General features: G+C 36.1%; 1 protein-coding gene across 2 annotated transcripts in view; it reads left to right on the top strand.

Moving 5' to 3' along the window:
- COG6 (component of oligomeric golgi complex 6) overlaps positions 1-16,281 on the top strand; it is a 53,153-nt gene extending 36,872 nt beyond the window's left edge. For both annotated transcript variants that reach the window (XM_027674461.1, XM_027674462.1), the window contains exons 14-19: positions 3,341-3,472; positions 4,021-4,188; positions 6,089-6,196; positions 7,722-7,775; positions 10,193-10,272; positions 13,814-16,281. In XM_027674461.1, coding sequence (XP_027530262.1) covers positions 3,341-3,472; positions 4,021-4,188; positions 6,089-6,196; positions 7,722-7,775; positions 10,193-10,272; positions 13,814-13,961 — 690 coding nt within the window. In that variant the 3' untranslated portion in view covers positions 13,962-16,281. The remainder of the gene's footprint in view (positions 1-3,340; positions 3,473-4,020; positions 4,189-6,088; positions 6,197-7,721; positions 7,776-10,192; positions 10,273-13,813) is intronic.
- The last annotated feature ends 855 nt before the right edge of the window (positions 16,282-17,136 follow it).

Here is a 17,136-nt window from a genome sequence, read left to right as displayed (position 1 = left end):
TTCTTTATCCCTCACTTCATGTATTTATACACATTGATAACATTCCTCCTGAGCCTTCTCTTCTCCAGGCTGAACACAACCTCTCCTTGTATAGGAGGTATTCCATTCCCTTCATGAATTTTGTGACCCTTTGCTTGACTTGCTCCAGTATGTCCATGTCTTTCTTTACTGTTGACTCTCTAATTTTCAAGTAGCACAGCATATAAAATTTTGATTGCCGATACAGTATTTTCAGATCCATATAGGAGCTTTTAACAAAGCTACTCTCCTTAATATCTGCTCTACTCCTTAATAAAATTAGCTGTATTTAATAGGAAGGAAAGTTGCCCTTTTTTTATTTAACCTTTTTTGAAAATGAGAAAAGGGAACAATTAACATATATGCACCTTCTTTTTGATTGTTGATACTACCTTTTCATTTTTCTGTATTTTTCTTTGCTGTTTGTTAAATTCTTTAAGACATCCTTTGAGTACTTACTCTCATAGACAGAGAAATCTGCTCTGGATTATATGTTTGGAGGAAGATTACTAGATTAGTAACTGTTCCCCACCGATTAATATGTAGAATTTTAAAAAAAGATACAAATTTTTGTACTAGAGCTTATGTACAACTTTTAGTGCCCATTGTTGTATTAGGAGAATTCATCCCAATTTTCTGTATTGAATTTAAAAAATGGGTAATTTCCTCTTGTTTTCTTTGAAAGGCTGAAGAGCTGGTTGTCCTCATTTCTGTATGACTGACCTACTAGTTATAACTGATTAGACACTTAATACTGTGTTAGAGTGTGTTTTATTTCTGATGAACTCTCTGCTGCAGAACTTCGCTGATAATTTTTTAGTTAGCTCCTGTCTGCTTTGCATCTGAAGGAGGTACTTCAAAAGCAGAATTCAGTGTGTATTTCAAACCTGTTTTTCTGGAAGTAGGATCAATTATAATGATCTCTTAGTGAAGATAGAACATTCAGGGCAACAATTTTTTTTTTATTAGAATAGTGATTTAGCACTCATGAGTTGAAGTCTGTCGGTTCCTCTATAAATGAGAAGTGTCTGTTTTTAAATTTTCCTTTTTAATTCTGAAATTATTAAATTCTGAAATTCTCTGTATTCATGTACAAAAAGTTAGAATTTTCAAAATGAATATAGCACTGCTCTAATTTTCCTTCCACTTACTAATACTTCTGCCTCTATTGTAGTAGTCAGGAATTTCAAAGTAATTGAAATAGAATCTAGTGATCTAAACCTTTTTTCCTAGTTGTATTTCTTCTTCCATAATATTGTTCTTTGCTCATATCTAGAAGACAGTGGTTTTAAAAAGAAAAGACTAAATGAAAAATTAAGCTAATTTAAGAGCCTCTGAGCACTAGCTACTTCAGGAGACAAAAATTTTGTGCAAAGCAGCCTGAAATTGCCATGATCTATGTGTGTGTTGGAAGTGAAAACTATCAAACTCTAGTCTCAAATTAACGACAAAATATCCCTGATCACAGTCCAGTTCAAGTCTGAGAACAGTGTGTTCAGGGCACAATCAATACCCCTAATAATAAAAAGAAGAAACAAGCAGAAAGTCACTCAGCACTGTAAATTTCAGTGAACTTTACTACTGATCAGCACTGAATAAGTGCCTCTTTCTGAATTACTGTTACTTCATTACTAGAATATTTGTTTTATGTTTTCAGGACTGCTTAAGGTGAACAACTGTTCTCTGAACCTGTTAGATTTAGCTTTCCATTAGTGCCTCAAACTCAGGATACTCTCTCTTGGAAAGTGAGAATAGAGGAACACTTTGTATTCAGAAGGATGAAAAAAGTTTTTGTTAGATCTGTCTGGGGACATGTATGGTATTTCAAATGTTTCAAAACACAAAGTGTGAAAGCTCGGCCTGGCTTCAAAGAGAGAGAGGTTTTTTTCCTTTCTCTGGTGGTGTTTTCATCAGGTACAGATTAATTTTTAGAAGGCTCTGTAATACTCTACTCTGAAGATGTTTGTTGTGCTCTCCTGCTTGGTTTCTTTGGCCATCAGCTTCTGCCCCTTTGATCCCCCCCCCGCCCCCCCTTGAAGACTCAGACATGCATGTTACTATGCTATTCATCAGTACTTCTCATTTGGGAAGGTATGAAATATGTTGCCTGCGACTTGGATGCCCATCCAAAGTTGCTGCCTTTTCATGTTGAGCTGGAGTCTTAAGAGCATTGCAGAAGTGCACGCTGCCCTCCTCTGCTGCAGCCAGACACATTCAGATGCATGGGCCAGTCCTGTCCACACTTAGTTCTCCCTACCTCCTTTTGGAGAGATTATGCCTTTAAGTGTTAACTTACTGTGTATTGCTGAGGGTCTCCTTACTCCAACATGATGCAGCCAGATCTGTGTCTGCCCTTGGATGGACAGGGGACAGGAAGGTGGGAAGCAGATTGTTGGCAGAAGGAAACAAGATGAGCAGCCTGGGTTGTAGTAAGGATTTGGAGGCAGCAGGAAGCTAGTTTGAGACAGCATTGGAGACAAGAAAATGCAGCTATGTTATGAGTGGAACCTGAGAAATATGTGTTTGAAAAAAGAGAAATGAGAATTTGCCTGTGACAAAGAAAGGGTGAAGTATATGAACCTGGGCTAAAAATAGCATAGAATTTCAGTCCTTTTCAGGTGCTCCATTTTTCATAATTTGACTTGGAAAGTGTGTTTTTTCTCTAATATACATAAACTTTCCTTCTTTCTCTTTTTAAACATCTGCAATTCCTTCCTCTTATCTTTGACGTAGGCCTGCATTCTGGTTTGTATAGTACTGTTGCAGTTTATGTAGGTGTACTTGTACAGTTTGTTTGTGTACTGGCAATTTAAGGTACAAACTTGCTAGCGATAAGACTGTTGCATTTGTGACGGCAGCTCTCAGACTTGGCATCATAGGGGCAGTGCTGCAGTATGACTGATCTCGCAGAGCTCTGCCTGCATTAGATTCTCAAGTGCTCACAGAAGGTCTTGCTTAAAGTGAACTCAGTGATGCCAACAAGATGGCTACTCTTTGGCATCTAATCTAGTAAATGTATTTTTTTTCCGCTACCAAAACCAGTAGTGTTTGAGTTTCTCCAGATCATAAAATAGGTATAGTAAAAAAGGATAAATTCAGCATTGCTTGTTTGTCGGTGAATGAGATGGTTATGCTGAAAAGTTGCAGGCAGTTATTTTCTGAAACATGCTAGTTTTGTCCAGTATCACATTAAAGTTCTTCTCTGCATGGCTACATGTAATTTTATTTTTAGCTGGTTGCATTTGTGCTAACAGATTGTATGGTGTTTGCTGTAAATTAAATTATTAAAAAAAAAACACAAACAGCTAATCTTGTTCTTCAGGTTGAACTCCCACCTCCTGATCTTGGCCCAAGCTCTGCACTAAATCAGACACTTAACTTGCTACGGGAGGTTCTGGCGTCTCATGACTCATCTGTTATTCCACTGGATGCCCGTCAGGCTGACTTTGTGCAGGTATAAGAATGTTTGACTGCTGTGTGTGTGTGAAGAGGAAGGAGGGGGGGGAAAGGATGTGCAAGTTAATTTTCAGTGCACAAAAGATAGGTGGAATGGTAATCTTTCTGTCTGGTCCCATTTTAGAGCTTTCCACCAAACCAGAGTTTGTAACGTGAATAAGAGGGTGATTAACAAAGTGGATAATTACAGTACAGTATGGAGTGCTATGCTTAACGCAGTATCTAAATTCTGTTATCCAATTACTACTCCATTAAGTAAATACATCCTCAAGATTGCACAATTACCAATTATCTAATCTGGGTTACTCTTTCTTCTGCTAGGTTGGAATCTGTTCTTATCAGGTTTTTATACTTTCCCCATCACCGTGGTAGCTGATCACCTGCTGACAAATCCAGTAGAAAACTGTTTTCACAGTTGGAAACTCTCACTCCTCTTTATTCTGCTTTGGGGAATAAATACGTGATAGAGACAGAATGAGGTTAGAAGCCTTGTGTGACATGATTTCCTCCCTCCCCTCCCTCTTTTCTGTGTGTTTGCTATTTTAGGTTCTGTCTTGTGTGCTAGATCCGTTGTTACAGATGTGTACTATGTCTGCAAGTAATTTGGGCACAGCTGATATGGCAACCTTTATGGTGAATTCGCTCTATATGATGAAGACTACTTTGGCTCTCTTTGAATTCACTGACAAACGTCTAGAAATGTTGCAGTTTCAGGTAAGCTTTAAGAGCCTCAAAAGAAAATGAACCTATTACTGATCTTTGCAGACTATAAGTTGTGATGTGAACATATTTATCTTTCATAATGTTGGCTTTGGGTCAATTCTAAACTGGGGAAATGGAGTAAGAGGACTTCTTATCAGAGACCATGAGCAAATAGCATCTTTCATTTTAAACAGACAAAAATTATTAAAAGATTTGGATTTGTTTGGGTTAGTTACAGATAAACCCAGATCAGTGAACTTTTTCATTATCCTAATCACTCTAATATTTATCTGCAAACTGTATGAGAAGAGCATATGGAAGTTGAAAACGCAAATAGTACTAGATCATCATCTATTTTGTACTAGAACATAGTGTAGCTGACATAAATACTTCAGTCTCACTTTCTACCTCTCTTTTGTTTGGCGTCCCCTAAAATCCCAGGATAGTAGTTCATATGTGGTACCATTCTGAAATGGAAATGTGAGTTTAGAAACTATTGACTTGCAAAAACTTGGTCACTGCCCATTTTTATTTTGCTACAGAACAGGTCTGCAGTATATCTCAGGAGAGCTTTTGGAGCTGGGGGACTTGAAAAAAAAATCACAACTTCTTATTTTAAGGGATGAATAAGGATGGACTGTGAGCCATTTTTCACCTTCTGCTCCTGATCAGAATTTCTAGCTCCTTTTACTTCTGAAACAAACCTCACCAGACAACCTCACCAAACTGTCTGGGGTATTTCTAATTTCTATTATCAGCTTTTATTTTACAGTAAATGTTGCAATTGATTTATTCTTCAGATGAGCAGTAGAACTGAAGCATATGCATTTAACACCATTTACTTTCTTCAAACATTTTTAAAATACAGGAACAGACTGAAAAAATATCTTTAAGATTATACATAAGTAGGTTATTCAAGTGGAGTTACAATGACATGTAATAGGAGAAAGAGTTTTTTTTTTCATAGCAAAAAGAACTCAAGACAGTTAAAATCTCCAAATTGAAATACTAAGATTTCCCTCCTGATTTAAAAAGGAAGGTGTGTTTTTGTAAACAATTTTAGGAAGTAAAAGGTGAACTCTTAAAATATCAGACAAATAAGTCTTACATTTTACTAGATGTTATTATAAATTTTTTCTTTTCTTTAGAATTGGAAGAAAAAAAAAAGGAAGGGCAGTAGTTATCTGTAAAAATGAAGTAATAATGTATATGTACCCAAATGTGTCAGTGAGACTGCTCAAACTAAAAAGTTATTGCTGCTGCTGAGACTGGATTTAGGGATTAAGTTTCTCTGCAAAGTGAAGATTATACTAAGTATGTAAAATACTCTTATGACCTTTTTTCCTATGGAGATAATTTTAAAAATTGATAACTAATTTCAGTGTCTGCTGTTCTTTCGGTTAACTTTTATCAAATACATGTTTATCAAAATTGAATTTAAAATCAGTACTGATTATGATTTAGGTTTTTTTATTTTCCTTATTAAAGACTGTCTCTTGTTTATTATAAAACTGCCGTGCTATTGTCAATACTTTCAATAAGAGTTGAATGATTTTTATCACATATTTTCAAAGAATTATAGGAAAATAAACTTATATAGAAATTTTTAAGATCAGGGCTATAGTATTCTTCATTTTTGGTGCTGTTGTATTCACAAATAAAAAAAATAGGTTCTTCTATTAGTCAGACATGAAAGAATTCTTTACATTTTTATTATTGGCTCCTGGTAATATGGAAGGTGTAAATGGATAAAATAATGATGCTGTATTTGTAGTTTTTCCTTATTCATTGATCACTCTCCTTCTTATTTGTATTTTTTCTTATTTGTGTTTTTATTTCTTTCAACCCCAGAACTTGTTACATTTAATATGCTCACACACTTTCTATAAATACTTTATGCTTAAAATTTCAGATTGAAGCTCATTTAGATACACTCATAAATGAGCAAGCTTCCTACGTGTTAACAAGAGCTGGTCTAAGTTACATATATAATGCTCTGCAGCAACACAAACCGGAACAGGTAAGTTTTTATTATTTACATGTTGATGAGTTACCGCATACTTGCCAACCAGTAGAATTTTGGTACTAATATATTTGCAAATTAGGCTTCCTCTGAAAGCAAAACCTCAGTCCTGGTTCCATTTAAGAAAACCTCAGATATTACTATTGGACAAAGGCACCTTGCAGCTGCAGATTTCCCCTACACTGCATGTTCAGCGAGCTTAGCAGGTTTGGTGTGCAACAGTCCTTCTCTACTGCTTGTCTGTGCCCCATCAACAGACTCCATGCACCACTGATATCCTGTACGTTCTCAGAATAACTGTGTAGGTAGTTTAATACGCCTCAGAAAGTGTCTAAGTCAAACTGGCTTTAAAAGACAAATATTGGGTAGGTATACCACCAGTTCCATAACACCTAGAACATATTAGACCTGCTGTGCATGTGGCATTCAACTTTCTTCATTGCTTGCTATAGCACCACACATGGATTCAATAGATACCTGCATGCTTTAGGTAATTGCTGCTTTTTTTCTTCTGTGAAAAATTGGCAGATGAGTTTAGTAGTAATTTGAAACAGTTTCTTCTTTTGTCCTTACTCATTGATGTAGCTGTTCTAGTACCAAGGCAGTGAGATTCTCAAAGTGAAAACTTGAGGTTTTTTAGAGGGAGTTGAAAACTTGAATTCAGAGCTAACACTTCCTTTCTTTTGAAGCAGAGTTGCTATGTGTCTATAGGTGTTAATATAGCCCTTCTTCCCTTCAACTGTGTCTATGTCCTTTTGTGATCTTTTGTGAAAGTGAAGAACAGTGTTTTCTGGAGAAAGCAGAACTGTGCTGGAGAGCTTTATGTTGTTTCTTCAGCTAATAATTTTGCATAAAGTGCCCAAATTCAACAGATTTTTATGTACAAAGATGAATAAATAAATGCATAAATAATCTCGCTAATAACTCAACTTAGTTTTTTATTCATGAGCCTATCTCCTGTCCTAAAACCAATTTTAAGTAAACTAGGGTTGTTAATGGCATGTAGCAATTTTCATATATCTGTACAGCTGCCTGGCTGCAGACGTGATTTCACAGAACTTGATAGGGGGTTGAACAGCATTTATTTATACATTGAATTGCCATCCAGCACAGATGATTTACTGGGAAGCAGGTCTGAATTCTGCATGGTCCTAGTACAGATAAATAGAGCAAAGTTGTCCTCTGTAAGTCTGGAACACCAAGGGAATGTGGCCAGTTTGCAGTTCAGTTTTTATTCTAAACCTTGTGGAAGGCTAGTTTTGGCCTTGTTTAATGGTGAAGAAGGAAGAAAATTATTTGAAAGGACATATTAAGAACTCTGTATTCTCAGCTTTTAATTTAAGAGTAATAGAATACAAATGAACTGTTAACAGCATTTCAATACTGATATGGTGACAGAGTTTCTAAACATTTAAGATCCTGTAGCAGGACCAAATAAAAATGTACTACTGAACTGATTATACTGTTTAATTTTTTCTACATGCTAGTATGACCTTTTTTTTGTTTGACTACTGATTCTTAGGGTCCTCTTTCAAATTTGTCAAGTATGGATTCCGTGTCCCTGAAGGTTGCAATGGTAAGCATTTTAAGCTTTCATATTATGAAATAATATGTGATGCTGTGACATGGGAAAGAGTGCTATTAATTATGTGATGTAGTAGATATTCATCTAACCAGTCCTACTCTTTAAGCTAAATGACGTCTCTGGGAATACTTTCGTAATTTGTAGTAATTTGACCACTTGAAGTAATAAATACATAAATTATTTCTGAAGGTGTAGTAATAGAATATTAGTTTCTAAGCCTTGAGAAACAGAACTTTACTTACAAAAATGCTATCCCATGAGTCATCTTAAATTGCTAAAAGCAAATACTTAGCTCTAATTAGTTTTAATCACCAAAGTTTCTTTTTTTGCTTCTGCTTTGAAATATAGGTTCTGCTATCATTTATAATTTTAGTCCTAAGGCTTTGATTTTATGCAAATAGTTCAGCTTTACTCACAAGTTAGATGCGTGATATATGTCAAAGTTATATTTTTTAAGTTGAAAGCTACAATGTATTTTAAAGCAAATTATCAGCTGATATTTTTTCTTAGAGTGTATGAAGGCTTTTTTGCATAGAGATAACAATATCACAGTTCAGTAGACAATAATGTATGATCTGTCACTCTTCTTCCTTAGCCAAGTTGAGCTTTATTCTGAAAGTTTAACTGTAAAGACCCACTCATCCAGCAGTGCATGTATAGCCTCATGAAAAAAAGTCTTTTTGAAAGTATTTTTTTTAAGATTTTATTTTTAAATTTTATGTTGAATCCTAATGTGTTAGTGTAGCTGCTTTTTTTTCTTTTCAGATTTTAAACCAGTGATTCTCAAGCTGGTTGGATGAACAGAGCTCTGGCACAAAGCACTCAGTGGTTTACTCAGATCAGCATGCATTCTCATTAAAATTTATAAATTTTGCATTCAAAATATCTTCTATTTATCACGGCCTTGTAGATCAACAAGAACTTTAAAGGCTGTAGCTTGGGGACCTTGTCTTTAAATTATATATATATATGCAGCTCTGTTATCTGTAGTGGTACATAATAATTTCACTTAAATAGTTAGGAGAAGAATCCAACTGTTTTATTTTCTTCATTGCTTAGTATCTGCTTCTGTGAACACACTTTAAGCAGAATGGAAGCAAGTATGCTGAAATCAAACCCACATAAGTCCCATCTACCAGCCTAATCTGTTGGTTTCTGAAACCAATTGATTTAACCAATATGATTTAAACCAAGAGGGAGTATTTTTAAGCAGATTCACTGCCTCTAAATTATACTTGAGAGTTTTCCAGGTCCCAGCCTTTTCAGTTGTTCATACATGCTTGCAGATGCTGTGCTAGTCAAGTCCATAACCCTCTCAGTGAAAAGCTCCCTTGCTTTCCAAACAAGGGCAGAATCCCCCCAAAAAATTAATTTGTGAGAACTGTGACTTCATTAGTCACTTTTGCCTACATTTTGCACATTTAAATGAGGGATGGATGTAGGGTTTAGGATTTATCAGCTTGAGAATAATCATGCGGTGTTCAGGAAGGTTGCCATCATCAGATAAACTTGCCTAGGGCCCTGCCTGAGTATGTAATGCAAAAGATGGAGATTGTACAGTTTTTATGGGTAACCAATTCTGTGTTTGGTGACATTCCTGATGAGAATTTTTCCTCTCACTATCCAATTGAAACTCTCCTTAGTGTAATATGTATTCAGTATTCCTCATGTTTTCATCTGTGAGAAGAACTGGTTTCATCTTCTCTATAGTCACTTGATTCACGGAATGGTTTGGGTTGGAATGGACCTTAAAGATCATCTTCTTCTTGCCCATGGCAGGGAGGTTGGAACACCTTCTGCTAGACCATGTTGGTCAGGGCCCCATCTAACCTGGTCTTGAACACTTGCAGGGATGGGGCACCTACAGTTTCTCTAATAGATTGTTGAAGACAGCGGTAATGTTCTTTCTTAGTGTTTTCCTCTCTACACTACCAGAATCAACGCACTGTCCTTTTTTCACTACATTACATGGCAGAGGAGAAGTAGGTTTAGAAGCAGTTTCAAGAACCCTGAAGTGGGTGATTTAGTCTTGGTTTTCCCAGCATAAGCAGTGATTCCCTGCCAAAAAGTAAAAAAATCTTAAAACACGTCTAACTTGGACTGAGTAGATTTCTCTCTGAAATGTCTGTATTCCCTCTGCACTGAATAGACAAGGTCTGATCTTCAGTGATGTGTACGTACCTGCACCAGCTGCATAGGAAGCTTAGCTGGATTCTCGCTATTTGCCCTTCATTCACATTCCTCAGAGTCAGAAACAAAATTTGGGTGGCAGACGTGCTGAAGTTAGACATTTATTTTGGTCTGTTAAGTTCTACCTGTTTTAATGGAATGACTTTTCAGAAAGTTGTGGGTTTACCTATTTACATATAACAGGAAGGTGTTGATCTCATACTCTCTTCCCCTCCCAGGCTCAGTTTGATCGCTATCTGTCTGCTCCAGATAGTCTATTAATGTCCCAGCTGAATTTCCTTCTGAGTGCTACTGTGAAGTAAGTACCTTACCTTTGTATTTCTATTATGCTTGCATAATGATCAAAAAGATGAATTTGATTAGGTTTTAGATCATGATGAGAGTTCAAGTTATCAGCTGTGATCGTATTTGCATTGTTCTTCAGGTCACAATTCAGTTTTGTTCTGACTCCTCTTTTTGAACAAGGAGTGAGGAGTATGTAATTCTGTAACTTTCTGAAGTAGTTACTCTAGATTTAATAGACACCATCAAAATGAATTTCGTTCATCTATTTTGAACATGTTCTGATGAGTTGGCAATTTTTTGTCAACTCAGTTGTAAATTGTTTTAAAACTATTTTGTAAGCTTTCCAAAGACAGATGAAATATATAATTCTCCAAGATTTCTTTTATCCCCACTGCTTTGTCAGTTCTAAGATTTTCAACTTTGTTGTCTTCTGTTGTAGAGTACTGGCATTCTGTCTCACTGAATATTGTGCTTTTCACCTAATGTATTTTTTTTTTTGGGATTTCTTCTTTGAAGTATGGAAGTGAGAACTTTATTATTTATCTCTTCTCTTGTTTTTGAATATAACTGAACCCTAAGGCTAGGGCAAGTGCCACGACTTTTTTTCCAATTAAATGTGAACCATGTGAAGACTTTCTGTAGTACTTAAACTCTGAGGATTATATGGTGCACTGATCAAAAACTTTCCTTGACATTATTTTTCACACTTTTGTGAAGAGTGCGGGTTACAGAATGTATCAGAAATTGAGACTAGCACATCATATTTTACGTAATGCAATAGTAGTTGGAGTTTCATTACTAGTACCTGTTCTCATTGGATTGTATTACAGCATCTTGCAATTAAAAAATTACATATGTCAAGGGAAAAATAAATATTCTTGGGAATTGAACAGAACAGTTCAGTTGTAAGGTACCTACAACGATCAGCTAGTCCAGTTGCCAGGTTCTCATGCTGTATTGCTCAGGTTCTCCTCATACAAAGACTTCCACTGTCCTTCCATAGAGCTGGTGCATGGCTGGGCACAGGGAATTCTGGTGCTTTTCAGCGGACATTGGGTGTCTCTGTTTACCATTCCTGCAGCTCAGCTGGCAGAACTGACCCTGTTGTGTGAGAACTCTTCTGCTCCAGTACAGATCAAAGAAGGCAGTAATGTTAGTGAAACATTGCAACTTCTGCTTCTTGGTGTCAAGCTGTTAAACCTGTATTTTAGCTCTTGTTTGTGGTGGTTTTTTTTTATGTGAGTCTATTTAAAAGTCATAAATAACAGTAAATGTATTTTGAAAGCCTCAACTTTTCACTGCTAACACAGAAGCAATTTTAAGAGGTAGACTCTATGATACCATAAAGATTCAGGTACAGTGGAATTACCTGAACTTCATCTTCTGTCAGATGAACCAAGATAAACTAGTCATGTAGGCACTCTTTGCCTTATCCCATGGATAAGCTTTTTAAACCTCAGTGCAGTTGAAGCCGAATTTCTATTATCTTGCAGCAGTGGGCAGTTGAGAGGTAAGAGGGAAGCCTTGCATGAGCGTGGTGGCTACGACTGCTACAACTCAGCTGACATGCAGAAGTTTATGAACCTGCTATAATCAGTGCTATAAGTCCATTAGCCTTCAAATGTGTAGCTTTAAACACAAGCAATCCTTTTGAAGTTAAAATACCTATTTACAGAGATACATCCTTGTAGAGTCTCAGTCTTGATAGTTAATATTTTCTGTAGTAAATAAACCTTGAAAATTCAAAATTTTTTCAAAATTCAAGCAAAACGTTAAACTGGAATTAAAATTTTAATCTCTTGCTATAGTAGTTGAAATTTTCAATTCCGAAGACATTTTTCTTGAAATCAAATAAATGTGATCCACAGTTGCAGTGGCTGAGCTGGAACCTTTGAGGTCTTTGTTCTCAGAATCAGAACACATGCTTTTAATAAGGGACCAGTGTATTACATACTTACTGGCAGTATCATTTAAGCTTTACGACTATGAAGAACATTCCTTCCAGTTTTTGCCAGGACATGCTCTTGTCTTTCAAATTCCTTTGCTCATTTAAAAAGTCTTAACCTATGTATTTATATGGTTGTTGGTCTTGAAAAGCTCTTTTCATTTGTGTTGTATCACAGAAACTGAATGCTGGAATTACTATTTTTAGAAAGTGCTGCCATTTGTGTTAGTGTTAAAATGTATCATGTTGTTATGGCAACTGAAATCCTAATGTACTGATTAATGACACTGACATTATTTGATGGAAAGACTTGTGTGATGCTGTTCAGTCCTCTGGAATATTTTAACAAACTTTTTTTATTAACTCATTTGATACAATAGTTTTATACAAAATCCGTGTGCAATACTTTCTTAAAAGATTTCATGTTACAGTAGCTTAGTGATCCCAGGCTGAGATCAGAGACAGTTGTTTTACCTCAACACCCTGAATATATTTCCCTTATAATAGGGAATCTGGATTTGCCATTATAAGGCCAGTCTCTTTTTCAGATATTCTAATAACCTAGTAATACTTGCAGTTGATGCTGTGTATTGAAAAACTGGATACTGTGTGTCAGAATAAAATGAAGGTTTGATCTTTTAATCTGCTTTCTCATAGCTTCTGTTCCTTAATGTTTCCTGTAAAGACAAAGTTTGTTGTACTTGATCTTTGAAATTTCTTTAACTTATCAATTCCAAACACTTGGTGAATTCAGCTCTGATTTTAGTGGATGCAGTTTTAGTGTCTTTGTTCCTTTGCTGCATGTTACAGCCGGGCTGAATCTGGATTTGTGGTTACCTTGGTTTCCTCAGCTTCTGCTCGTGTTCCACTTGTATGGGTTTGGCTGTAAAATAGTTGTAACTACTGTTTCTGATAGATAAAAATGCATCTGCAACTGTAAACACATCACGATGATGATTAAAGTAAACTGATTCAATGGACAGTGTAAAATAAAATTATTAGGTTGTCTTCAAAAAATATTAAACTTTCCAGTTAAATTTAGCATTCAGCGTCTCTGCGTTGTTGCTCGTTTAGCTCCAGAAAAATAACAGGACACAGACTTTATCGCATTGTTGGTAAAAGGTTGAGTTTTAAATCTCTGACCTCTGTCAGTTCTTTTTGACTGATTATGTTATCAGGTGCTGTCAATATAAAGCAAATAGAATATATTTGCTAGTGAATAAAAAAAGAGTGTGTATTTACAAAGGACAGTCAGAAACCACAGGAGGGAGAAGGTAAGTTTATCAGTCTTTTAAAAGATGCAGTGAAGTGCAGGTGGGAAACTACTGTATGCAAGTTAAATCCTTCTACTAGTTTTTGCTTCATTGTAGAAATAAAGTAGGTAATTTCTTGGTCATCAGGATCATATATGAGTTTGTCTGTGTACAGTGCAAAGAGAGAAAGAAGCCTTTTGTTTTGAAACTTTGAGCTGTTGAAGTAAAAGGGCTTTTTAATGCAACTCACACTGATTTTTAATGTGCATTTTTAACATCTGTCTTTAATTCCTTGTATGTAGTAGAGTTATATTCCCTACGATTTGCAAATTACGTTGTTTTGTTTTGTTTTTTAGAGAGCAGATAATAAAACAGTCAACAGAACTGGTCTGCAGAGCTTACAGTGAGTTATATGCAGCTGTGATGGATCCTTCAAATGCATATAAGGATCCAGAAACCATACTACACAGATCTCCTCATCAAGTTCAGGCACTCCTTTCATAGTCTTGCTTCCCCCAGATCTATCAGAATCCATAATTCTGTATTTGCATTGAATTATTTTTCTGCTTTGAATTTCAATGTGTAACTGTATAGTTAAAGTATGTAGGAATGCTGTTTTGTTTAATCTGCTCGGCAGAAATCTAGTCTTTCCTGTATCTTTGAATACTTTCTATAGGCCAGAAAATAGAATATAGATTAAAAATTATTTTAATGTATTTCTGTGATGGAAATGGACCTTGACAATGTGCAGTCTCTTTGAAAAAGGAGAAAAGCTTTTTCCTTGCTGTACATAATCCTTTCAACTACAGATTTAACCAGTGTCTCTTATGACCTCACCAATATTTTTGTTTGCTCCTTTGTCTGTTCTTTCACTCTTTTTCTCAGCCTATCATCAGTAAACACTGATAACTGAAATTTTAATACAAGTAATACACTTTGAATGACTCATGCATTACTTTTGCAGCTCATAAATAATTTCAGAATACTTGATGCTCTTTTGCAAATTTTCTTGATTTAATCTTTGAGTCAAAATTTATGTGGATTTTTTTGGAATCCATTACCTATGTTTTCTGTAAGAAAAAGAAGTGTTTGAACTACATGCGTGTACATAACCTGGAACTTAATGCTTTAAATTATTTGTATAATTTTGTTTTACTGGAAGGATTTTGGTTTAATGCAGTTGTTCAGTAGGAATCTTTGTATCAGTTGAAACTCACTGATCTCTTAAGGCTGAGAGCAATAACAATGTAGGTTAGGAAAGTGGCTTGCACAGCAATATGGCCATTTCTCCTTCACGTGTTTATGTTTTTTGTTTTACTTCTTTTTATGTGCAGAAGAAGTCCATCTGCTCTAGTACAAGCATTTATTCAGTTCATAATATTTTCATGGTTCACGTGTCTGCAGCGGTGCACCTAAAAATTAGTTCACCTGTGGCAGCCACAGGTTGTCTTGGGAATTATATGGGAGAACCAGGGTGTGCAGATGTTCCAGGCTGATGCATAGAGAGCCATAAGTGAAGAATTAATTTCTTTCCTCCTTTAGTGCAAAGCTGAAGCTACTCCATGTAGAAACCCTGACATTATAGAATTATCATGTAGGGGACTTTGCTTACAGGAAAAGACAAAAATAAATAAGTAGGACACTTGTTCTCTGTTGGGCCTTGTGATAATTTTCTGCAGCTTCCTTAAACATAGACTTCTTTTAGGAAAGTATTGTTAAAGAGAAACCTTCAGGAAACAAAAACTTAGTAAAATGAATTTGTGACTAGTTCTTTTGTTCAATTGTTTTTTTAAAGATAATTTAAGCTAACTGTTTTGTTAGAAGCATTTCACTTATTTATACCCCTCTTTGCTGTTGTATGAGTGCCACAGAGTTATTACAGTTGCCTGAGTTTACTTTCACATTAGATGTGGCTTATTTTATGTATATCAAGGGAAATGAGCAGTCATTCATATTGAATAACTCATTTTATTTTTATTAGTAATAATATTCCACGTATGAAATATATTCTTAGTGGCAGCTAAGCCTGCAGTTTAGTATATGCTTGGAAAAGAGCAAAACATAAGAAGAGCAGCAGCAATACATTTTAGCCTCTCGGAAAACTCATTGCACAAAATACATCCAATGTGCTCAGAAGCAGCTTCTTTAGTAATACCACAGCAAAGCAATAGCTCCTTTTCCAAATGAGTGTAATTTGTTGGTATAGTAGAAAAAGACTGAAAAGTGAAAGTGTCCCTGGAGTTCCTGGATCAGGCATAAATCTTTCTGTAAATATGAATGTTAGATTTCTCCTGTTTAAAGTCTCTAGACCTGTAAGACAAAAAATTCTAGAAGCTTAGAAAACCTCTAATGCAAAATTCTGCTCTTTTACCAAGTGAGGCACTTTATATTACTCAGATTTTGCTTTACCATAGTATACATTCAGGCGGCTGTTCGTTGTTGTTTAATAATGTTAATATTGCTTAATATGCCTATAATTATTACCTAATAAATGAAAATTACATTGGTTGTGAAAGGACTATAAATTAGCTTGTTATTAGATGAACATGCTCATAAGAGCGAACTTTTTCCTGAAATTACACTCAACCTCGGTCTCCAATAATCAGTCAGTAGTTTGCATGAGGATTAGTAAGAAGTTGCTTCTTATCTTTGATTCCATATAGAGACTTACCTGTGATTTTGTCTTCTCTTGATAAAAATGCAAAAACTATAGAAGTTGTAATTTAGGCAAATCAAAGTCAATTGGTAATTTTGGTCTGTGCAATTAAAGTAAACAACCAATGGTCACAAATGAGAGGGCATCAATAAAAAATTTGATTACTGACTCTGTCTTCCATGTTGTTATTTCCTCTTGCTTGTCTTCCTAAGAGGAGGAAGGAAAAGGTGATTAGATTATGACCTGCTTTTTCTAGCTTGGTATTTTTGACCCTTTTATTTTACAAATTCCAGGATTTCCACATCAGGAACTGTAAAGCTGCAGTCCTCTGATTAGATGGATGACCCTTTAGCTGGATAACCCATAGGCATTGCAGTAAATGGAATAATTCTGAGTGCCAATACCTGGCCCATATTCAGACCAGTTACTGGAGGTCTGATTTGAGCATCTCAGTGCATGAAGAGATGCTCCCCTGCCTGGGCTGAGTCAGTCAGCCCTTCTGCTGCTGTCCTTGAACACTTTATATGGAGGGCCATGCCTTCAGAGAGCGACTCTGCTACTCTGGGCTGGGCAGTGATGTGATTGGGGGAGACAGGAAAACAAGGGGGGGTTTGAACACTGCCAATAGGCAGCACTATTGACATTTGACACTCTGACAGCCCCACTCTGAGAACAGATGTGTTGTCTGGTACGAAGAGCACTTCCATGGGAAATGGGAAAGCTGGGTTCTGGGCCAAAGGAGTTTGGAATTGACATCTCCCATCTTCCTGGAGAGCACCCAACTCTATGACTGTTGTGTAGCCTGAGATGGGGCAGGTGTGTTTCTTCTCTTGAATTTACAGCTGTGCATAAATGAGTGCAGAATATGGGAGGCAGGAGATAAAATAAGCAAGGAGGAGTTTTGCCCTGTGGCACAAACATGAGGGCTCTCCTGAGGACTCCAAGGTCTGAATTTTCCTCCTTTTGTTATATAGGAACCTTATCTTTGACCTTCAATACATGAGTCCCTGAAAGAGAATCAGG

The sequence above is a fragment of the Neopelma chrysocephalum genome, unplaced genomic scaffold (assembly GCF_003984885.1).
Source record: "Neopelma chrysocephalum unplaced genomic scaffold, ASM398488v2 Primary Assembly neopelma1_25, whole genome shotgun sequence".
NCBI lineage: Eukaryota > Metazoa > Chordata > Aves > Passeriformes > Pipridae > Neopelma > Neopelma chrysocephalum.
Note: the sequence above shows the minus strand (reverse complement) of the source record. Positions and strands in the feature narration are given on the sequence as shown.